At 46.6% G+C, this 24803-nt stretch overlaps 1 protein-coding gene and 1 long non-coding RNA gene across 8 annotated transcripts in view; one reads left to right on the forward strand and one right to left on the reverse strand.

The window, feature by feature from the left end:
• Positions 1-24803, forward strand: part of Ndae1 (Na[+]-driven anion exchanger 1) — a 239355-nt gene that overhangs the window by 149309 nt on the left and 65243 nt on the right. For all 7 annotated transcript variants that reach the window (XM_084593300.1, XM_084593299.1, XM_084593302.1 and 4 more), the window contains exon 2: positions 13504-13610. In XM_084593300.1, the coding sequence (XP_084449426.1) occupies positions 13526-13610 (85 nt within the window). In that variant the 5' untranslated portion in view covers positions 13504-13525. The remainder of the gene's footprint in view (positions 1-13503; positions 13611-24803) is intronic.
• Positions 19250-20652, reverse strand: LOC146197991 (uncharacterized). The gene is made up of 3 exons (XR_014704707.1): positions 20424-20652; positions 19580-19693; positions 19250-19482 (listed from the first exon to the last, which is right to left on the reverse strand). It is a non-coding gene; the product is annotated as an uncharacterized LOC146197991 (long non-coding RNA).

Below are 24803 nucleotides of genomic sequence, written 5' to 3' on the forward strand. Positions count from 1 at the left end.
TCCGACGGCTGCCGGGCACGTGAGGCTGCGGCGTCTGACGTTATTTCTCTCTTTTCGCTCAAGTTGTCCCTGCAGCACGTCACCGTAGGCGTGTGCTGAAGTCGCGCCGTCCCGAAGCACACCGCTCCGCCGATGACACACGGGTATCCCCGCGGGCGCCTCCTACGGCACTGTCTGCTCGGAGGGTTTAGTGCTACGATATGTCTAATCGCATTTCTTCTGCTGCACTATTTCAGGTTTCGGAACGAAGGTTCTGACTTTACAATCTGTAGTCGTGTGTTGCAAAAAGCTTTAACATAATCCCTGCTTTGTAGTTTTAATTCGTGTAAACTCTTCCGATATGTTGCTCCAGAAGCCGGAATAATAGCGATTGGACAAATACTGTAAAATTGCAGCTTTTCACGGACAGAGCAACAGGCCATGGGAAATGATTGGGGTTAAGAGAAAGAAAGCGTTATTACTGCGGCAGTAGGCGATACATGGACAATTATGGATCATTACAGGAGAGGCATTTTGTCGTATGTCAGCTGGTTTAAGTGTATTGACTGCCTCGCTTTCTTTTTCTCAGATTTGCGCGCAGATTTGAGAAATGGTGACAGAGACGCGACACAAACTGGGGCGTCACAAATCGAATCCGCTGTGAGCGTACTTTGCTTAATGTATGATTTCTGGTAGGGACGAGAGGCCTTAATGAATGTTATCGCTCTGATACCTCTGCTCTCAGGGCAAGGAAAACAAACTTCTCTTTTTTTTTCACATGCATGCCGGAAGTTCGTGCTTTCTCTGAACGCGACTTTCGCATCTATGGACGAGATATGGTGACACCTCGGTACTCCGACCATGCCTTGCTGCGTTATGCTTATGTTGTGACTGAGCTGGCATTCGAAAAAGCGACTGTCACGAAATGGGAGGCGGATGTTTCTATACTTGCTCTGTGTGCACTCTCGCTAGGCGAAAACATGCGCGCCTTTCCTTATCGCCCGCTTTTCTGCACTGTCCCCTCGATACCATGGGCCGATGGGTCTCCGCGTTCCGACGGTTCATTACCAAAGCCCGATCAGTGCGAGCAACGTTCTCCCTACGCACGCATTGCGTGGACGGAACAGCGCACTACATGCGGCGCACACAGCAGTCCGAGCACTGCCTACATTTCCGGCCATGCTTCACCCGCTCCGTATGAGCAGGCGTGCCAATTCTTCGTGGAAATGCAGCTGGTGAGAATGCGTGACATTTGGTCGCGTCGTCTCCTGTAGATGGCCTGGTTCACGTCGCCAATGGCCACTGCGTTTGCTTCACGAAAAACGAAAACGCGAATGATGGAAGTTCTTCTAAATGAAAATACCGGCGGTCTTAGATGTGATCAAGGCGGCTTCTCGCTGGAACAATGCGAGCAGATTTGTTCGCTTCAGTTTTGCGGTAAGGAAAAGTAGGTTATGCGTGCGCCGCGTCCATCTCCGGGCTTATCGCACTGCGGAGGAATGCTGTTCCTGACATCTGGGTCACACGACCGGAAAGGTACAAAGCAGTTTCCATTTTGACCATGAATCAGTGTCTTACACGTGCCCGATCCTGTTGTCCCCAGCTGGCAATGAAAACTTGTTGAGACGCTGGTCGTATACGGTATAATCGATGGTTATAATCGTATAATCGATTACTGCGGATCTTTTATAGCACCTAGTTTTCTGCCGCGTAAAAATATCCAACGAAAAAACAAACCGGCGTACTGCGACGGATTTTCGGTGCAATGAGAAAAATCTTGCGTATCCTACTAAAGGACTATGCCAGCAGCCTTAGCTTAAAATTGGGGTGCGGTTCGTGTTCTGGGGAGCTGCGTTGCCGCGACTTAAAAATGGGAATCGGTAAAAACGTCCCCTGAAAAAATGTCCCTATTTGCGAAGTAGGAAAAAACGTCTCCGAACTGAGACTGAAGTCTTGCCTCTATAGACGAAGACCGCGTTTCCCCGTGGCGAGCTGAGGTGATGAATAATGTATGTTAACCTTATTACAGCGGTTTCACCTCTCGACTTGGAAGTGAACGCGAACATCGAACTGATGCGGGTATTCATAACAACAACAACTAAAAAAATGATAGCAGAAGTAATACAGTGACAGCGCCTCGTCTTCGCTTTGTTTGCGTCCCCGAGGTGACCACTGGCTTTACTGGACCAGAAGCTTGAAGCGTTGCTTTAGGGTGGCCATCGTGCACGACCGGTTAAATCTTGTCCTGCTTACACCACCCTTATCACCATTCTACACCATCATCAGAGAAACGGTTGAACTTCGTCACCAGAGGGTTTGAGGGGTAATTCTAGTGACGTCTTTTGCTTTGGGCGGTTCCCCGAGACTACCACGCGCCGATCAGCTTGTAGCTTCCTCAGTGGGCAACGCTACCGAGATGATTAGACATGTCCTAATGATTGCTTAACGAGCTGAGGAGCTCTGAACAACACGACGTATAAAGAGCTAAATGGCTCTTTCACCATGCTTTTACGCAGTTGTTATAATCATCTCAGGCGCCCAGAGGACACAGGTTTCAAATGATTATTGCATAAACTCAAAGCCAAGAAGGAATAGTATAAAATGTGTGTGTGTGTGTGTGTGTGTGTGTGTGTGTGTGTGTGTGTGTGTGTGTGTGTGTGTGTGTGTGTGTGTGTGTGTGTGTGTGTGTGTGTGTGTGTGTGTGTGTGTGTGTGTGTGTGTGTGTGTGTGTGTGTGTGTGTGTGTGTGTGTGTGTGTGTGTGTGTGTGTGTGTGTGTGTGTGTGTGTGTGTGTGTGTGTGTGTTTCATGTCAGTTCCGGAAATCATTTTGAGGGCCAGTTTTTGCCTTGGGGACATTTTTTCCTAGTTGTCGCTTCTTCAGGGGCCGTTTCTTCCTGGAGCGTTTTTTCCGGTGCCGCATCTTCCGGGAACCCTTTTTGCGGGGACGTTTTTGCCTACACCCGGGCACTTCTCTTCTTTGTCACGTCTTTGTTGCACATTTATATTACAGTCCGTCATGGTTCACCAACTCGCCCAATCAGCCGTTCTTCTACATAGCAAAGTGTTGGGAAGATATATGTTAAAAAAATAATTATTTCTGGTTTAGCTCTGGTTAACCGTAATTGAATGGCGAAAGCAACGGCGGAAGCTTCTTTTGCCGGCTGCATTATTCTCCGATCACGCCCTACCAGTAAGTGCTAAATTATTGGAGACATTTAAGCTCATCCTTTAAGGATATAACGCGAGAGCGTAAGTTACAAGCCCACATATAAAGTCACGCTTCAACCAGTCGTATGGACGTGCCTGCGTATAGTATATAGGGGTTACGAGAATGCAAACGGTTCTGCCAGGCTGATTCTGATATCACCCTCCTATATGAAAGGAGCGACCCTAGTTGGCAGCTCTTGCCCGTGGCATAAGAGTTACGTGAATTCAAATGCCATGGCAAGAGGAGGCCGTATACGCCTCTTGACTGTCCATTGCTGTACCGAGTATATGTGGCTAACCTGCAGCCGATTCCTAGCACCGAAGTTCATTGCTCTATCGCTGAGCGTGCCTCCCTTTCTAGTCTCCGCAAATTATCTGCGGGCACGTAGATTGTTTTTCCACTGAAATGCGCGCCCGCACCTGATGGACCCAGCGTGGCAGAGCGCAGCTTTAGAAGCATGACGTCAGATCCCCTCTCTCAGCTAAAGAAAACGTCATCTGCGATGCGGTATGTGTATGCGTGCTAGCGTTATTTTTTTATTTTATTTGTTGTTGTTGTTGTTGTTGCTGTTGCTAACTCTCAATATTTAAAGTCTCTTCCCACCACCATCGTTCTCCGGATGGTCATGGACTCAGCGGGCGCCTGATGATCGGAAAGGCTCGGGAAAGTGCGATTGCCCTTGCTCCCCACTGCCTTCTGGAGTTGGCGGAGGGCGAGGCACTCGGAAGCTCGTTTTGTTTTTGTTGTGCGCCCGTCTTTCTCCTTGTCCGCTGTTTGGCGGCCCGTATCGACCCGGGATAACCCAGGAGGGCAGCAGCAGCAACTGCGGAAGCGGCGTCGGGTGCGTGGCAGCGATCGAGGTCGCAAGCGGCCGCCATTTCGAGAAAGGGTTGCACCCTGCATTGCGCACTCAGATGCAAAGAGCCGCCATGCGAAGCTTTGCGGTAGAAACACGCCACCTCATCCAATTAGGGCTGCGTACTACCGCTCCCCTCTCCTCCGATCCAGCTTCTTGGGAGCCTTGAGAGTACGTGTTGCTCGGCGTGTTGGAGGAGAACGGCGGCGTAGGCTGTTGGCAGTGACGCTGGGAGCTAACAGACAGAAAAAAATTCATTATTCTGCAGAGGCGAAAGTGAAACGCATCTCATTAATTTCCTCGGTTAGCCGACCTCCATGGCTTATTGGGTGCTACTCGCACGTGCGCACAGACAGACCCACTGCGAGCGAATAGTAAAACAATGTTGATAATTAGCGCTCATTCTGTCATCTCTACGGCGATCTGCAGCCGCGGTTGATCTAGTATAATATCCTAAGCAGCCCCTGTTCTTTTCCATGCCTTCTTTTTTCAAAAAACCTCATCCCTTCCCATCTGGGTTTCTTTCTGGCAGCATTAATCATTTCTTACTTCGCTTTTCTTTTTCTCGCGCCTCCTTAGCGGGTGGTAACGTCGTGACCTTTCTCAACTCGGCGGAAAACCATCTGCGCGGCGCCATTTTCCTGTTCTTCGCCACACGCTGTTGCTCGCGCTGAGGCCATCTTCTGGAGCTCTTCTTTTGCGTACTCACTCTCTCTCTCAGTACAGTCGGTAATGAGAAATACTGAAAACTAGACGTAGACAGGCGGTCGCACAGGCCAGGCAGTTGCTTAGGGGATCCATCGTTGCTCTCGTGTTTTTCTACGGCGTTCATGATGGATCAGCAGCAGCTTGTAGTGCTTGTAGCGCATGCTGCGATCACGCGACCGAGCGAGCGCAGTTTGCGTACTTAACATGTTTCTCGCTTCGTACCGATCACGCGAACACGAGGCGCAGATGGGGCTTGAATGCTTTTATAGTACGGCACGCTTGCGCGCCATGGAAAATTCGAGCCTTTGCTCGGGAGCGGGAAAAGTGGCGGGGATGTACCGTTCTCTTTCGCTGGGGATTCCTTTTCAGCTTGGTCGTTGTTTTGCCGGTTCTCATCTCGCAAACGTGAACAATCTCCGGTTCACACGTCCGGGACTGTTCCGCCGTTGCCGTTCGACACGCGGCTCTGAGTCAGCATGTTCGCAGTTGCCTTTCCTTTGTCGACAAGGGAACCAGTTTCTCGCTCCGCTACGGATGCACTTGGAAGGGCATCGTGCCAACAAGCGAATCTGCAGGCTAGACTTACGAGGGACAACAATTAGCTGCATAGGATGCTGTATAAGGCATGATATAGTGATGGTTATAGGCGTGATTGACGCATTTACGGCGACCTGTGATTTCTCAACTTTCTTCGAAAGCCCAGCCAGTCGCAGTTTGCAATCCTGCCCATTTTGTATGGAGCGCTGTAGCGGTGACTGGCTACGTACTGGAAACGACACAATTTTCACGTTTTTCAGTATTCGTTGTCACCTCGCGAATTATTGGGATAAAACAGTAATTTCTCTCTCTCTCTCTCTCTCTCACACACACACACACACACACACACACACACACACACACACACACACACACACACACACACACACACACACACACACACACGCACGCACACACACACACACACACACACACACACACACACACACACACACACACACACACACACACACACACACACACACACACACACACACACACACACACACACACACACACACACACACACACAAACAAACAAACAAGCGCAGCTACATAGGTCAGTAACATGTTCATCACTACTACTAGAAGTGCAAAATAAAGTCCCGGTATTCAGGCTTTCCTCTCTCTGCATTCAGCGGATAGTCTCCTAGCCAACAGCCCGTAATTGTGTAATTTTATGCGGGAGCTTCTTGCTGGAGGGACACTTTTTGGAAGTCGGTCGCGCGCACTACTTGTATGCGTCGCCGATGGCGTCATTGTTTTTTCTTCGATATTTAGCGCACGCAGCGCCATTTTTTATAGTACACGCTACTTAAAAAAAAAAAAAAAATGCCGCCAGTGCGTTTTTTTGTTTGTTTTTACTTCGTAAATTCGTAGAGGCGTCTCATTTGGCGAAGGAAAAGGAGGAAATGTGCCGCGTTCAAGGCGAAATTATCTTGCCGCATCCGTTGCAAATGCCTTTTTTTCAATCTGCTATATCTATTATAGGTACTATATAGTGATATTAACACACGAAAATGGCCAGCAACGCCTTCGCTGCAGAATGACAGGCGATGTCTGTGGTGCGGTGGAGATGGTCGTTCCAGTTGGCTGCTGTCAAGAAGCTACTTGGTTTGAGTGTAGGAGAGGGCGGGCGCATCGAGAGGCACCCATTGTTACGCCTTTTATGCGGCTCTTCGACATTAAGATCATAAATCTTCGTTTCTTGGATATCACAGTGCTCAGTCTGCACAGTATGAGGTAAGATCTTTTTATTTCCACCACAATAGCATGCCTCCGCCAGGTGTCCCACCTTGTTGGTGCAGTGGTTAGGGCTCTCGACTACTGTGCCCAAGGATGCGGGATCGAATCCTGGCCGCGGCGGCCGATTTTCGATGGAGACGAAAGGCAAGGCGTCCGTGTGCTGTGCGATGTCAGTGCACGTTAAAGAACCCCAGGTGGTGTAAATTTCCGGAACCCTCCACTACGGCGTCTCTCATAGCCTGAGTCTCTTTGGGACGTTAAACTCCATTAACAAAGAAAACAAGCCTCTGGCAAGCCACTCACCTGAGCACTGGTTGGTCGTCTGGTTGTGTGATGCCACGAGACGATATGATCATGTTGGCAGGTGCCGCCAACTCGTGTAGCTTCTTTAGGCTGGGGGGATGAGGTGGAAATCGACTGAGATTGAGACCACACTAATGTAGGCCATGCAGGCACCTTTCGTAGCGGGGCGCTATTTCTATGCCAGGTGGCCTATAATATGGTAGCTTATGCGACTGTATGTTAAAGTGTATGAGTGAGACAGCAGGTGCACGAACTAAGGCTGATTAGGCGAGTAGCAAATTAAGTGCATGTACGCGAAGAAGGATTCGCAAAGTGGGGCCGCTGGCGGGATGAGTTAATTTCACACTGTCGCGTCATCCCCTTAGAGGCGACGCTTCATTGCTCGCCCTATTTTTCTCTCTTCACTTGTTCAGTGCGGAAGCATTGCTCTCCCTATTAGGCAAAAATACGTTCTCTTCGTGAACCACTGAGCTCGCGAAAAGTAAGCCGTTTGCGTTTTCGAATCTCGCGATGTTTTTCTTGCTCATGGTTTGCGATTTTGGTATCCGCAAAAAAGAAGCAGCTTGAGAGACAAGACAGCATTCGTGGCCTTTCCGTGCTGCTGTGGCAAAGCATCACCCCCCTCCTCCTTTTTCTCCATTCATCCTAATGTTTGCGCTCGTTGTTCTGTGTATATATATATAACCTCGATCGCGTTTAAACTGAATCTTGATAGAGCACTCATTTCTTATTTCTTGCAGTCCCATTTTTTTCATTCATACCCTGACATTTAGCTCGGGGCTGCCCTTTGGCTGTCCCCTAATTCCCGGAAAGGGGACCACATGCGAGCATGTGGTCTCTTATTGAGTGCTCTTTTAATGAGTGCTCTTTTATTTTCTTTGAATACTCTTTCACTTGCGGGATCTTCTTTTCAACACCCCGGACGAGAGCTATGCATTGTTATTGCGATAACATGCCGAAGCCGTCATAAAAGCGCATGTCGCGGGAACGCGACTTGTTTCTTTCACCCTGCATTACGCATCGTGTACGCACTACGCTTAATAATCTTTCAAGCACTGCCATTGATACGGCTGCTTGCTGCTGCTGGCGCAAAACAACATGTAAATGGCCATCATGTGATACATACTGCGTAATGAACTCCATTTTTAAATGGCTTGGACCGCTCCGGTGCTGTAGCCGCTGCGTTGTTTTGGTCGATTCGCCCTCCATGCCATCTTAATAGTCAGCAAGACCTTATTTGATACTCTTCGAAAATTAGCGACTTTATAATATCTTTTTCCTAACTTTTCTATCCGGCATATAAGCTAATTTTTGTCAGGTAAAGAAAACTATAATTACTTTGCTTAGTATCGAATAGTGTATATATGATTAGTTCGTTGCTGGTTGATACTGGTTGTCAGCTTTTCGACGTTGAGCTTTCGTTTCGTTATCTGCACTTTTTTTTCTCTCTCTCTCTCTTCCTGGGGCCGCGCTGTGCCCCTGCACGCGCGGCGACGCCCGAGCGATCGCCGCTCGTGACCGACGCGCTGCCTCCTTTCGGTTAGGCCGCGCTCTCTGATCGACCGTGCAAACGTTTTCCACGCGTGCGTACGGCCACCGACAGCGACGGCCGTTTCCTCTTCTGCTTCTGGCACACCTTCGTCACCGTAGCGACGTGAGTCCCGCTTTGGTAAAAAAACACAAGTAACGAATAAATGCGGCCGTCGTAATATGGCCGCGCTCGCAAAGACGTCCGCGGCGCTAAATATAGAATGCTGCGGAGTGCGCGAGTATATCGTACACGTTTTCCCTTTTCATAAATAGTTACTGAGGTCCGAAGACTGCAGGGGGAGGGTCATGAGAGTGGAGGTCTTTTTAGTGGCGACGCCGCCTGCAAGCCGTGGGCACAGTACATACATCTGGATCGCCGAGCGTGCATAGTCGGCCATTGACTCTGCTTTGCCAGGAATAGCTTAGAAACAAAGAAAAAATGTAAACCTTTCCTGCAGGCATTGACGCTTGCACGTGGCGTGTCTTTTGTCGGCGGAAGCCGCGGCAGATGCTGTCGGCGTGTTTAGCCTCGGCTTGTGTCATCACCGCTTGACGGTGATGCGGCGAGCGGGTTTTGCACCTGGACGTACCTGTTTGCCTTGAGACGTCGTCTCACTTTTTTTTTTTTTCGATGCAGTAACTTTTCTCCGATAAACCCGTGTTTCGAACGCAGGCCCGGTTGATGAGGCCACGGAACGTTCCATTGGAGCTACACACTATCAAAGTATATGTCGAGTTCCCGGAGAAAAGCCGTGCGTTAGAATATTTCTCTCGGCAGCAATACATTGAAGGAATGTCTCATTGGAGAGCATAGTTTTCTGGTGCGGGGAGAAGTGCTGCGGTGGTAGTCGGGCACCGCTTTAAATCGCATCATTTGGCTGATCAGGGTTTCCTTCTATGAGAAACACTATAGGAGAAACACTCTCGTCATCCTAGGTGTTTTTGATTAGTTGCAATATGTGTCCACTCATATGCTATACCTATAAGGTGGAGTGCACCGATAGTGCCTGACGATACGAGTGATAATGGTTGCGTAGTTGGCACTGTTAGCGGATGGCAGATTTGGTGGTTGGACTTCTGAGCGCAGATTGGCTGGGCTACCATTATGAATACCTCTCGTGTGTAATCATGTAGTTTCGGAAGCTGCGCGAAGGCTTCGACCCCACCTTATATATAATCACGGTAATATATAAGCTGTCTGCCGGCGTGCGCGTGCTCACGCAATCATCACCGAGAAACCGTGTAGCAGGGAACGCTCCTCGCTGCATGGCCTAATTTAAGAGCAGCCATAAAAAAAAAAAAAAAAAGGTAGATTAACGGGCGAGACCGCATTCAGTGCGCTAGCTAGCTACGCCGAAGCGGCTCCTCTCTGTCTCGACCATCTCCTTCGTCTGCTTCTGTGACACCCACTAACACTGCGTGCACCCAGCACGAGAAACGCGTGTGCGTGAGTGTTACTCCTCTGAGTAAAAAGAGAGGAGCCATAACGGCCCCAGCATCAATCGGAGAGAGAAAAGGAATGAGCCGCGGCGAAGATACATTGTCTTCGCTCGTCGCATAAATGTTCATGCATGGCAGGCAAAGGCGTCACCCTTCTTTCTCCTTTCGCTCCGAAACCCTTTTCGCTCGCTGCAACTTTGACGCACGTCGGCTCGCACCCCCATCGCGTTTTCCCTGAAGATGTCGGCTGCCTGCGCTTCGTCTTAGCTAGGCGTGCTCTGTGGCAGTTGTTTTTTATTCTCATCACTCGCTGCAGCTGACCCTTCCATTGGCAGTTTCCTCGCTGCTGTTTGCACGGCTATTTCTGACGTGCCCTACGCAACGCCTAACTCTGCACCCCACACAGAACCTTTTACGTGTGCAAACTCGACGCAAGTGACCAGGGGCGACAACTTGAAACAATTTGCGCGGGAGGATGGCTTGCGGCTATGCCCAGATGACGGCGAGATGAGTGAGGATACCTGCCTCTGCATTTGTCTTTGCGTCAGCGGGGTGCCCAACGTTGACTGCGCTGACGTTACTACGATTTGCGTTAATTGGCGATGTGAACGACGGTTTATTCACTCTTTCGCGAGGATGCTACTGTTTTCCTGTTTTCCAAAAGTGCTAAGTCATCGTTACTTCTCTCTCTCTCTCTTACGACTCCTTTGTTTGTTGACGAAGGTGCCTCGTGTCCTCGGCCCACAGTTTGTCTTGTCAGTTCAGTTATTTGAATTTTCTGTGGTTCTTTCGCCCCCTGGTTAACCCGTTCCGTGCATTCTCAGCGTAGCCAGTTATTTGTTGTTTTCCGCTGCGCTTGCCCGGATTCATGGTTGCGTTCAGCGGGCTATATTTAGGCGAACTGCGCCACACGTTCCCCGCAAGCCCAGAAGGAAATACAGTATCAAAAGAAAGGGGCAGATTTACTAGTGCGCCTTTGTTTGGAGCGTGCTGAACCCTGCGCACGTATACAGTACCCGAGTGCTAGGAGCGCGGGATATGCGTGTTTTTGTACCGCAGGTCGACTCTCGCATCTTTATCGGCGCTTACTGTTTGCGGCGGCCGATAGGCTGACTGCATGTTTTCTGTTGACGAGGTCGCTCGGAGGAAGCCTGCCGGTCGGTGCCAACGCACAAGCTGTATCTCACGTGCGATGGTCGCGCGACGCGTGTCCGCCTGTGAAGCCGAAGAGCTGCGGTGTCTCCCTTGGCTTCGTGCGTGATCAGGATAGTAGTTTCTGGTCACGATTCAAAGCCACTTTATTGAACAGGAAATGTTTCTGGCGAGAAGAAAGATGTGCTAACAATCGGGCGCACTTAGACTTGATATAGGAGGAAGATGAGAACGAGGTGGACAAGGCTATGAGCAGGGGGAGAGAGTGACAGCCTCTCCCCTCTCGTTTGTGCATCGCGGAAAGGTCAGTGGTGTGGAAGCACTTGTGAAGAAAGTTTGGTTTGGTTTATACGGTTTAACGTTCCAAAGCGCTGAGAGACGCCGTAGTGAAGGGCTGTGGAAATTTCGACCTCTTGGGGTTCTGTTAACGTGCACTTGTATCGCACAGTACACGGGCGCCTTGCTTTTCACCTCCATCGAAAACCAGCCGCCGTGGCTGGGATTCGATCTCGTGTCATTGGGTTGAGTAGTCGAGCGCCATAACCACTGAGCCACCTCGGCGGGTTGTGAACAAAGTGCTGGCGTTTGAATTACAGTCGTAAGGTCGCGGCGGTAATAAAAATTAAAAAAAAAAAAGTGCGTTCAATAAGTGATAGCCGCACTCGCGGAACATAGCATCGAGTGCGTAAGTAGAAATTTTAATTGAGCAGCAAATCGGCAGTAGACTTGGCGGGGTCACGAATTCTTGTAATTTATTTTGTTACTTCACATTTCTTGTGCGTAAAAACGAAGCTCAGGAAAACCTTTACTATTAATATATGTGGAAAGTCTCAGAATACATAGAATGAAACGTGTGCTCGCTGTTGAATGTAGGGCTGGCTGATAGGTGGCGCTTTTTGTATCCTTTTTTTTTGTTTTCCTCATTTGTTTATCGTACAAACGCCAACTTTAGTAAATGGAACACGCTTTTCTGTTCTAATTGCCATTAAGCGTTCTGCATCGGACGTAAGAAAACTGTCCGTGTGGAAGCGAACTGCATCTACTACCAGCATGCGCATGCCACGGCTGTACTGCATGCCCCACATTGTTCATCTCCTGAATGCGTAGAGAAAGCGTTGTTTCTAATCCTCTCTTCAGCGCCTAGTTTCCGCGTACACTGTAGAAGCTAGCCTCAGCTGTACCCAAAGATGGAGTCATTGCGTGACGTTACCTGAGGATTAATAATCACAGCCCTGACACGAGTGTCGATGAGCTGGGGCATTATATTAATGCAGCCGGCAGCACTCGAAGTAATTTCTGCCTCGCGGTCATTCATAACGTCACCAGCAGCTTCGGCGCTTCAGCTTGTCATTTTGTCCGTCGCTTCGCTTGAAACGCTCAGCTTTTCATTTCCAATTTTCTTTCTTCTCTCTCAGCACGTGCGCGCTGCTTCTCTTCGGCGTGCCGCAGAGACGTCGCCGGCAGCGCGGTACGGTATCGGCTGGTTGGCAGACGTGCTCGGCCCTTCAAGGCTCGCTTGTTTACCACGTTTTTATTACCGCCATATTGAGAGGAAGAAAGATTAACACTCTGTGTACAGGGTTAAGTCCCCTTAGAAGACTGAACAGCTGTGAAGCGGTGCGTGCATCCGGGTGCTGCATAGCAGATGATCAACCGCGACCAAGTTGGAATGAGGCTGTTTGTCATTTCCCTTGAGCCTTCGTAGCTTTGCTGCTGCGATTGCGCGAAGAGCGGTTTTGCTTATCGGAAGCCTCGGTCGCGTCGGCGAGGGGCTCTTACGTTGTCGGGGAGTGTCTGCAAGGTTTTATGCTTTATCACCCCTCGCTATTTTTACCTCGTCTTTTTTCTTTTTTTTGCCAAGCCGGATTACGCGGAGGATTGGAAACGTGCCTTTTCTCGCTCCGTTCGCGGTGTCCACTCATGTAATCGGTCGACATCTGTTCACGTGGCGTGCAGGTGGTGGATCACTATTCGCGTTGATGTGAAAGCATCGCTTGCTTACTCAAATTCCCTGATCACCTTTGTGACGTCACGCCGATTAGATGGCGACCGCCAATAAAAAGTATATCCCCGTACAAGTGGCCGCAAGTGTTTTCCGAGTTCTAATGTCTTAAATCAGCCGAATTTTCTCGCTAATTAGCGGCACATAAGTGCCTTGCAGAACACATCACTTCGTGGCCGCGTGCTTAAAAATTAAGTTCTGTTGCAGATTCTTTTTTATTCCAAACTATTTTGTGGGCGCCTTGTATATACACGGAGAGTTTTCAAGACTGACTGACTGATTAATCGCGCGCAGTCGGAATTCGGGCGCTATTTTGGGGCACAGAGTTTGCCTAAATTTTGCTATGGGCATCCGACTTACAAATTTCTACCTGCGGTCAGACCTCGTCGCTTGTAAGTAGTGCTGAATGGTAAAGCAACCGAGTGTGACGTGTTTTCCGGTATGATAAGTGGTCCAGAATGGGGTTTGTCAGCGCCATGTGCCACATGTGTGGCCTTTAAACTATCGTGCTTACGCATGCCTCGTCTCACCTTGTATTCGCAGACCGTGGCAGAAGCAGAAGAAGATGGAGACGGGAAACCAGGACGAAGCTCCCAAGGACCCGGGGGCCCTGACCTCACACCCAAGCTACACGGACAAGGACTTTGAAGGTACGTGCACTGGATCCGAATGAACATGGACGCCGACAAAGGGGTGCAATATGGCCATTACCCCCCCTTGCCTTCCTCCTCCCAAACTGCCTCCTCCACTCGTGCTTCCTTATTTTCCCGCGGACTTCGCTGACAAGGAACTTTCTGGCAAAGTTTATGTGGATTCCAACGTAGAGACAGGTGGGATTGATGCTTCTCTGACCCCTTGTCGCGATCCAACGAGTTTGCCCCTTCTCAAGACAAAATCCTGTCGACTCCCATGGAATGGAATGACCTTGAAGTCCCTTGGTTGCTTTCTGTCGTCCAGAAGCAGAGGCTTTTTCATAGTCTCGATTTTTTTTTTTCATCGAATTTCATTTTCGCCCTTAGGTAGTCCTTTCAAGGGGCATTAAATTACATATGGTGTGGTTAAGATCTTTAGTATATGCCAGGTTGATAGGACGTTCTCAGATGTGATTATAACGTGGCTGTCGATTTCGCGCGTGAATTTTGCGGGAGAAGTTATGGGTACGACAGAGAGAGCAAATACGTGCGCAGACGTATATACGTACTGCGGTTTACCGGATGCCGACTGCGCACGTCCATTGGCCGCAGTTTGCCAAACCTCGGGACGGTCCGGTAAACCGGTATACGTCTACGCTAGTAGCATCTACGCTCTGCTAAACAGGCTATAATGTTATCGGGAAGCGCATTCCAGTCCACGCCTGATCAGTCTTGACCAGGCCTTAATCATGACCGAGGCCGCTCAATGGAGGCGCATTTGTGCTCTCTTGAGCAACCGTTGTACGATAGGAGAGTGAAACCTCAAATGTTACAATTCCTGTGTACGTGGATGGTACATTTGGGCATGATGGCAAGAGTGGTGAGGTGATATTTCATTTTCTGAGGAATATATAGGAGAGGAAACTAGATTGTGTACAGACCTTTCAGTGACCGATATATGTATTTCTTTGCCTCCGAAGGGAACAGAACATGGCAAGTTTTATATTACTGCACCAGAAAACTTTCACCAGATATCTTTATTTCGCGTTCTGGCCGACGCATTGCGCCAGTCTGTGTCCGATGCAATATATGCGTTTCCACTAGACGGACTCATGCCTCGCTGTGCAGCGCACAAAAGTATGCGCTCCCTTGTGGGCCCGTATTGTGTTGCGCATATTTCCAAACGTAGTTCACAAGTCGGCAGATCCTCACTATGCGCGACAAGGCTGCTTGGAGCAAAGTCCTTTTTGCCACACCCGTGAACCGAAAACTTAGGATACTGGTGATATGTACGGTGATGGTCAATATATCACAACTAGAAACTTCCGAATGTGTCAAAACGTGGAAAACCAGGCGGGCTATTGGAAAGCGACGTGCGATCCTTCATCGGTTTCTGGCCGTATTGGAGGTACATTACCACATGACAGCGAAACTAGAACTCGCAGTCAGGAATGAGCGCGTATGTATGTATGTATGTATGTATGTATGTATGTATGTATGTATGTATGTATGTATGTATGTATGTATGTATGTATGTATGTATGTATGTATGCATGTATGTATGTATGTATGTATGTATGTATGTATGTATGTATGTGTATGTATGTGTATGTATGTGTATGTATGTATGTATGTATGTATGTATGTATGTATGTATGTATGTATGTATGTATGTATGTATGCGTGTGTGCGTGTGTGTGTATACACACTAAAATTAAAGATTAAAATTAAGATTAAAATGTGTATCCCTTAATTTGCTATGCTTTTTTTTTTTCTCGATCGCTTAAGTCTAAGATATCCGTGCCATAAGCCCCATCGCTGTGGTGCCTACTATTGTGCCGGAGTTTCCGTATTCGAACCCGACTGCCGGCGGCTGCGTTTCGGTGGAGGCGAAACGAAAAGGCGTCCGTGTGCTGTGCGATGTCAGTGCACGTTAAAGATCGTCAAAGATCCTCAAGTGGTCGGTCGAAATTACCCCGGAGCCCTCCACTACGGCCCCCCTTTCTCTCATTCCGCTTTCACTCCCACCTTACTTCCTTTCCTTACAGCGCGGTTCGGGTGTCCACAGAACAAGTGTGACAGATACTGCGCCTTTCCTTTCCTGTGAACCAATCATATATAGTATATGGGTGTGTGCAGGGAAGAACGGTAATCGAGGTCCCATGACCATTATTTGTTTTCAATGAAATGTTTATATTTGGTGAGCAAATGTCTCCACACAAAGGAATGAACCTTAGTTTTTCAAGATACGGCGTAATTTTTTCGAAAAAAAGGAAAAGCATATATTACTAGAGGTGGAAACCGCCGGTTTTGCCATTGCAAGAAGTTGCAAGTTAGGAGTTGCACTAATATCTCGTCACTAAGCTCTAATTTTTTACTCATTAAATCTATGCAACTGTTACTGTCGCAAAAACTATTAAAACCCGGTTACGGCGCTCGACTACTGTTCCCAAAGACGCGAGATCGAATCCCGGCCTCGCGGCCGCTTTTCGATGGAGGCGAAAAGTAAGGCGCCCGTGTGCTGTGCGATGTCAGTGCACCCTAAAGAACCCCAGGTGGTCGAAATTTCCGGAGTCCTCCACTACGGCGTCTCTCATAGCCTGAGTCGCTTTGGGACGTTAAACCCCACAACCCAATCCAACCCTATTAAAACTCCGCTTTGTTATTGGAGTTGATTTAGTAAAAAATCGCAAATTGTGATCAGGAACGGCACGCTGCAAAAAGGTCAATTTTCAGTACATACTGTCATGATGCCTTAAGTTGTCTGCACTAAACCTTTTTCTTTTTATTATGCGGGTTACGTTCTTACACAAAATTTGGAGCTTGAGGTGGTTAGGTGTGGTGTGTACTCCACAACGCATCAAAATCGACCGAAAGCTGAAAACAGCGAAAACGGGGCAACTTTGATTCCAGTAAAAAAAAAAAAATAAAAAAAAAAATAAAAAAATAAAAAAAAAAGAACACCATGTTCGATTTTTATTAAAATCCCTCTCAAGAATCCTCAGTACTTCGGAAATATTACGGACTAAAAAAGTGTTGCGTTATATTGTTTAATGTACTAAATATAAATATAAAATCTAGCGTGTATCCTGAAAATTGCCAATATTCAGCCCTACGTTTTGGCACTACTTAATGAAGTGTTTCATTTGAAACTTTTTGCATATATTTTCCAGGCCTTGTACTTTATTTCTGTAAAATCTTGAAGTCTAGACTGTTGGTTTTCTATATTATTTTGAAATTGGTCAAAAATTCAAGAATATATATATAAAAAAAATATATATAATTCGAATTTAAGAACTACCGCGACTTCAGTAATTATCGATATCAACCAAACACAGTCCAAAGTACCTAACAAATGTCAGGTACAGAAAATATTGCATTATGTAAACTAGTAATATAAAAAAATATATAATGTAGCAGATGACGAAGACGCGCAGAGGTGTGCGACAAAGAAAAAGCGCGCTAGCTCCAAGACTGAGCTCTAACGCTTTTTTTTTTTTTTTTTTTTTTTTTACGATGTAATTATACATCTCAAAATCTATTATCTCTGCACCCCAATTCTTGGCCGATCCCCTGTGTGGGTATGTGCCATCAAATTAGAGGAGAACAACAACAATGGTGTGCGATTAAACCGCCGGTATCGACAACTCCGGTCCACTAACAGCGAGATCCATCACGTTTCCACGGTCTGCCTCATGAGGACGCTGAAGACTGGCTGGAGCTGGAGCTAAAGCCCCATAGAGGGGCTTTAGCTGGAGCTCACTGGCTGGAGCTTAGCAGGAGCAGTTCGACCGAATGGCTGTATTCAATGCCTGGAACGCTGACTCCAAGCTGCGCCATGTCTACTTCGCGCTGGAAAATTCTGCGAGAACATGGTTTGAAAATCACGAAACTGGACTCCGCACATGGGACACATTCAAGACGGAATTCTTGCGTACGTTCACCAGCACACTTCGCAAGGAAAAAGCGGAACTGCCTTTAAATAGCCGAATACAACATATGAATGAAAGTTTACGGTCTACACCGAATAGATGAAGCGACTCTTTCGACGTGCAGACCCGACCATGTCGGAAGATAAGAAAGTGCGCCTTTTGATGAAGGGTGTTAAGGAGCAGTTATTTGCCGGCCTAGTGCGAAGTCCACCAACAACAGTAGGCGAATTCACCAGGGAAGCGACCACCATCGAAAAGGCACTTGACATGCGTGCCCGGCAATATCAGCGTACTACTGTATTCATGATCATCTCTGCCAATGCAGGTGAAGCCATACAATTTTCGACGAAATCGTTGCGTGATACGATCCCGGCGATAGTCCGGGAAGAGGTACTGGCTAAATACCTGCCGATTCCACCACAGCCGGTCGCAACCGTTTCTAATATTATTCGTGAAGAAGTACAACAGGCACTGGGCGTGCCCGTTCCCGTTGCAGTGCCCGCCCCAGACCTTGAGTTACACCGTGGTCACCAGCCGCTACCTGCCGCCTTCGACGCCGTCCTACGAGCCACGCGCACCGGTCACCGGTCTTCCGTACCAAACGTACGCCGCCGCGGCTTCCGAAGGACCGATGTCTGGCGAACACCCGGCCGACAACCAACCGTTATGCTATTATTGCGGGGAATCTGGACACGTGTCGCCGCTGTCCCTACAGGGAACTCAGCCTCCGTGGGTTTCCTCTTGATGCCCGTCGTCCGTTGCCTGCGGCCACGCGAAATGCACAATACCTTTCGCATGCCGACCCAGGCCCAAACCGCTTAATTTCGATCGCCGTCGCCTCGCAATTATCCGTCTTTTGATAATTTCGAATATTGGCCGAATTCAAAATAGTACGCAGACAGAACAAAAAATTCTAATGTTTCCAATTTTTGGCAGAAATAGAGAACTACTCCTGGATAACATACAGAAAAAGTTTCAGCGGTAACACTTTATTAGGTCATGCCAGAATGTGGGGCCGAGTATTGAAAATTTTCAAAACCAGCCTTCAGTTTTATACTTACTTTTATAATTTTAAACAATAAAATGCGGCACTTTTTCAGGCCGTAATATTTCTGAGGTAAGGAGGATTCTTGAGAGTGGCTTTTGTAAAAACCTACGATGTTTATTTTTTTAAATCGGAATCAAAGTCACGCTTTTTTGGCTGTTTTCAAATCTTAGGGGAATTTGATGCGTTGTGGAGAACACACTTAGCAGACTAGAGCTCTATAGGGGCTGAGTAAAGAAAGTAATAAAATTCCCATTAAGAAAGGCCTTAGCCAACCCAGCCGAAAAAGTTCATTGGTTCCTATTGGAATTTTTCTAATTCCAGTTAGGTTTTCGGACACCCATTGGTAAATTCCAGCTGGTTCCAATTGGGTGATTCCAGCTGGTTCCAATTGGACGATTCCAGCTGGTTATAATTGGGCGATTCCAGCTGGTTCTAACTGGACAACTCCAATAGGTTTTAACTGGGCGATTCCAACTAGTACCCATGCTGCCCCATTATAGCTGGAAAGTTCCTACTCCAATGAATATTAACTAGGGAACTAATACTAGACCCATACTCTCATCATCTGGTGCATGTTGATGCTTGCAGGACTAATTTCTGTGTCTGGAGTGGACCAGAACAAGATCTGCATGAATTACTTGAAATGAAGACAACAAAGCTCTATTCAATAACACACTTAACACACTTTCACATTTATTACTTTAATGTACTTGCAATGCAAAGTGCTTCTCTACTTGAAACAAATAAGATCCTTTTAAACTAGCTACCCATAAAACAGCGCAGCTGAATGGTGAAAGATCCAAATTCAAAAAATTTCTTGAATGTGCCTTTGTGCATTCTTCAGGAATCGCCATCTGCCATAGCTGCTTGTGTGGTTGCTCCCTGCAGTGCTCCATTGGCAGCTTGTTCCCTAAAGTAATAAAGGCAAGCATAAGTAATCAGAGAGCTGACAAGCTTAGATGCTTTTTGAATGTCACACACAAAATGGTATAAAATTATTCAATTACCTCTTCGCTTGCCTTCTGAGATATGCAATCTTTTCGTTGATGAGGCCCGTCACGTCTTTCATGGCAGCCTCCCGAGCCATTTGCAGTGGCATGCCCATGTCCTGCAGCCGCTTCCTGTAGCCGTGTAGAGAAAAAAAAGTGCATTTAGCAAAGCTTAGTTTAGTTAGAAAGTACAAGTCATGGAGTGCAAGTTTTTGCTCTGGAACGAGTAAAATGCAAAAACACATGTGGCGAGAATCCTCCCAGGGACAAGTGAAGTGTTGTACAAGCATGTGGTCTCTAAATATTCTCCTTGAATGGTGCTTCCAAATGGAACAAGTGAAAGGTGAGTGAGGTACATGCTGAGTGAGCATATGAACATTACATCTCACACAATCGCATCATGGATAAACCTAGTCGCAATACGTATAGACTGAATCATTCAGCCACCGGTCTTTGCCTGTTCACACATTTTTGGCCTAGGTTTCTAGTTTTAAACCTAACTACCAGCGCTTCACGTCATCACAGTGAAGTCACCAGGATATGCAGTGACGGTTCTGAGGCGGCAACAATCGGATAATGAAGTTGGTTTTTTGCTGGCCGCAGGTAAATCCAAACGTAGTTCGACAGGCTAATACAATAAATCTACGGAAATCAATCACGGAGAACAGAAGTTATCACCTCACTTGGACAGTTCGCTCGAATGAGATCAGCAGCGGTCATCGTAGCTATCGGGCCCGTTTTAGTCAATGTTGGTCTTTGTCAGTGCCTTAAATACGCTCTAAAAATTTAGCTGAACTCCAATGCAACCTTAGAACACTTACACAGGGTGGGATTGCCACAAGAGAAGAAACTTTTTACTTACCGAAGAGTAGCATGTCGTAGGCCTTGTAGAAGTTGCTTCACATTTTAGTCTTGCCAGAAGTTGTGATACCACTTAGTGCGTCAGATGAAATGCCGAAAAATCATTGATAATGACGGCTACGTTTAAATTATGGTAACATATAATTAGCGCAGGATTCTAGCCGCACAGAGCGTTTGCAAACACGCGTTTGCACGAACATGCCGTCATGCTTGCCATTGTCACCGCCATGTTGTCCCTCGCTAGTCGTCTAGTCTAGACTTTGGAACGGCTATTTTTGGCTTCTGAAGGCTAAAGCCGAAGGCAGGACAGCGATGTCGCTCACTTTACGGAAAACATGCATTAGTCAAAATTATATAGCAAGTGATAAGTGACATATTTAAAATTACTGCTATTAAAATTAATTTTAAGTTTTTGCAAATAATTGTTTTCGCTGCACTTTGCTTTGATTGATGTAGGCGATCGGCGATCATCGGAACTCGCGTCGTCTGCTACGCTAGCAGACAGCAGCTGAAAGAATGTCGTACATATATAATATATATGCCCGTGGGATATATCGTATATATGCCTGTAGATATGCACCTGTATATGTGCACATGTTCTGGTCTCATCCAAAGCATTGAGTTTGCTTATCTTTCACCAGTACTTTTGCCATAAAGTGTGTTAGGTTTTTTACTCGATTATTAGCAGGGTTTCAATTCTGTACTCAATTAAGAAACATAAGTTCACAATAGTTGCAAGAATTGTGTTCTATGGAAATCTTGAAAATATTTTCTTTCCTTTTAAACCACAGCTTAAAATTTGTTTAAAATATTTCATGCATTCAAAGGATTATTTAAAGAAGCAGATGTCTATAACTATATATAACATCAGTAATTTTGACTTTCTTGGCAACGCCATTCTTTTATGAGTCAAACAGATTAAACTATGCCAGAAATAGCATTCACTTTATGTACACTGCAACATGGTCATGCACATAAATTAAATTTTCATTAGCTGCTTAAATCCATGCTGGATGACCAAAGGAAAGAAAGTGTGACATTTTAAACTTATTTCCTTGTTTTCAATAAGGAACCACCTCATTTTCATTTGGAACCAGTGGAATATTGAAGGGGGACTGGTAAATTAAAACAGTTGGATGCCCAATTGGAATCGGCCTAGTTTCCTACTGGAACCCATTGGACCTGCAATTGGAACCAATTAAGTTTCTAACTAGTGATAAGCATGCCAACTACGTCCATTGCCATATTCTGTTACCATTAAGAATTCCAATAGGAGAACATTTTGCCAGCTAGCGAAACCAATTGGGCAAGCTGTTGCCAATTGGAACCCACAAATTCCATTTGGCTCCAGTTAAAACCAGCTGGAATTCTAACTGGAACCAATGAACTTTTTCAGCTGGGTAGGAGAGACAATCTTTGCAGTACTATTCACTTCTTTGCCTGAAATCAAACAAATTATTTGACTAATAAATAGAAAAAGACTTAATGCTAAAAACATGCCTGTATTAAGGTTGAAAATGGACTTCTTTGTAGTGCGTTGCTTGTGGAGCAATGTTTGCGATTTTTTACTAAATCAATTGCAACAAGAAAACATGTATTTAATAACTCCCGTAAAAGTAAAAGTTGCATAGATTTATCAGGTAAAAAAGAATAGGTGACAAATGTTTAGTGTGGTAGCAGCAGGTCTCCAAACTTGCAACTTTTCGAACTGGGAAAAACGACGTTTTCCACCTGTAGTGATATACATTTTTTTTCCCCAGAAAAAACAATGCTGTATATTGCAAAATTAAAGACAATTTCTTTGTGGCTAGACATTTGCCCACTATATATAAGAATTTCATTCAAAATAAAATATGGTCAATGAACCTCAATATACCGTTCTTATCTGAACACGCATATGCATGCATGTGCGCGCGCGTGCGTGCGTGCGTGCGTGCGTGTGTGTGTGCGTGTGTGTGTGTGTGTGTGTGTGTGTGTGTGTGTGTGTGTGTGTGTGTGTGTGTGTGTGTGTGTGTGTGTGTGTGTGCGTGTGTGCGTGTGTGCGTGTGTGCGTGTGTGCGTGCGTGCGTGTGTGTGTGTGTGTGTTGCAGGAACATCTTAATAAATTTTGACCCCATTTGGACCTTTCCATGAATTGTCCTGGCTGTTATTTCTAAAAAGGTTCCTCGGAATGTCCGGTCACAAACGACGCATTCGCTGGCGACGCCGCCGGGTGTTGAGCATATGTTGATCTTCATAAAAAAACAGAGACTGTCGTAAATCAGTCCGAAAGATTCGGCAAAAGCGTAGACCAGGTCGACGCACGGAAAACGGTCGTTCTATAAAACATTACGTTTGCAACGTCGGATTTTCTGCCACAGATCTGGGTCTTTACGCTACGGCGTATATAATAACGGAAGTCTGGCTGCATTTAAAGTTTCATTTGAGCCTGAAGCTTATTTTAGAGTCGATATGCTGTAATGATGTGACGAATTAATAAATGCGGTGGCGTGGTCATGTAGCATTTGTAGGTTAATTGGCGGGAGTAGAATATGGGTGATATGCATATTCTATAATGTTGACTTTGCATTGCTTCACTAGCTAATCAATTGATAAGCTCAGGCGCATTGCCAGGATGATATTTATGGCATTTATGATGTAAGAACACTAGCGTTTTGTTAGCTCAAGAAGTGATGCTAGTTATATGCAATTGATCAGCGCATAGGGAAGACGAAATATTTGAATGGTGGCACCAGCACATTATGTATACTATGTTAGGAAGCAGAAAGAAACTGAAGACAGAACCCTGAGGGACGCCCGACGTTGCAGGGAGAAAGCTGGAAATGTACGTGAAGGTAGATTGAGTGCCGTCAGCTTAAAGGCCGGGTCCTTAAAACAATGCCGATGTTTAGGTGAGATGACAGGTGTTTAAATGGGGAGCTCTGTAAAAAGCTTTTCATTCTTTAATCGAAGTAAATAGCGCCACTTTGAAGGCTAAAATGCAGGTTGGCATTCGGGACATGTGAGTATAAAGGGATCACCGTGCGTACCTAACTTCAGAACAGCGCGCAGGCCAGTATAGCGGCGGCCGCACCTGCTCAAAGGCATTTTGTGGCACGGCACGCAGGCAAAGTTATTTCCGGTTCTACTGAACCCTGATCTAAAGAATACAAGAAATTCTTTGTGTTGTTGACTTCAATAGTATAACATTACTTGCTGGAAATGTGGTCAGGTTATGTGGCATCGCGAGATTGTAATTATGCCTTCCAGGACCCTGGGACCCTGGTACTGTATACTGTGGGTTAAGAGAGGCACAATTAAATTATAAGATTAGTAAGTAAGCGAGTGGCAAAGACAAAGTATGTGTGTGCGAACGAGGATCCGCAAGGGGAGCGGACAAACAGGTATCCATTAACACTGTCACATCATGCACCCGTAAAGTGGAAGCTCAGCTCCAAATATAATAAAAAAATAAAATAATAGGAAAAAAGAAACCACTTCCACAAGGGCGGTATATATGCTTGCATCTTACTGCAATGCCTGTCGTGAACCATGGTGCATGGTAGGCGACAGTTGCATTAGGGAGAGTAACAGTTGAAACTTGCCTAAAGCGAACAATCTAATATTCCTCCCCGTTAATTTGATTCATTCCGAGAGCGCAGAGACGCATGTCTGCGCGATACAGCCCGATACTTCACTCCCGTTTGCCGCCAAAAGTGATTTCCTTCACATCATGAACCGTGATGCTGTTAGCTAAGTTCCTATTTCAGATTGTCGAAATTTGTTCCTGAACAAATTTTTCTCCCCTTCAGCTGTGAGGGAACTGTAGAAATATTTCTAGCAGATATCAATGTAAAAGGAGCACTTGAGCTCGCGCGCTTGTCACGGGCTGATCGCGCACCTCAGAGCGGAATTGATCGCGAGTCTCTGCAGAAGGGCTTCTCAATCCAAGACTCATCTGGCTGTCGCCTCGCGCCATTCTCAGTCCACGCAGGCCCCACTGGAAGTACATATACGTCTCGTGCTGGAGACACATTTCTAGTGCAGAAGCGCTAGATATGGATCACTGTCGAAAAATCGCCTGTGTGTGTGTGTTGGTTTACCTCTGGCTGGTGGTAATTGGAAAGCGACACACTGATGTTTCTGTGATGCCACGAGACCACGTGCTGCTCCACCGCTCTTTCCAACCCTTTTGAGATGAAAATCGAGCTCTGGACCCTTCGATCCCATGTTGTCAGACACGCTAACCGTCCATGTGGCACGTACGTTCGTACGGCGATGTCAAAGCGGTACCTATTATCTATGTTGGGCAATCTTTTACATATTGCTATAGCTTATGACTTTATGCTATATAATAAGTAGTGTGAGGTAGTAAAGGCACAAATTAAGGGACTAGTGAATA

Source organism: Amblyomma maculatum, chromosome 2 (genome assembly GCF_055883805.1).
Source record: "Amblyomma maculatum isolate TAMU_Amacu chromosome 2, ASM5588380v1, whole genome shotgun sequence".
Taxonomy (NCBI): domain Eukaryota; kingdom Metazoa; phylum Arthropoda; class Arachnida; order Ixodida; family Ixodidae; genus Amblyomma; species Amblyomma maculatum.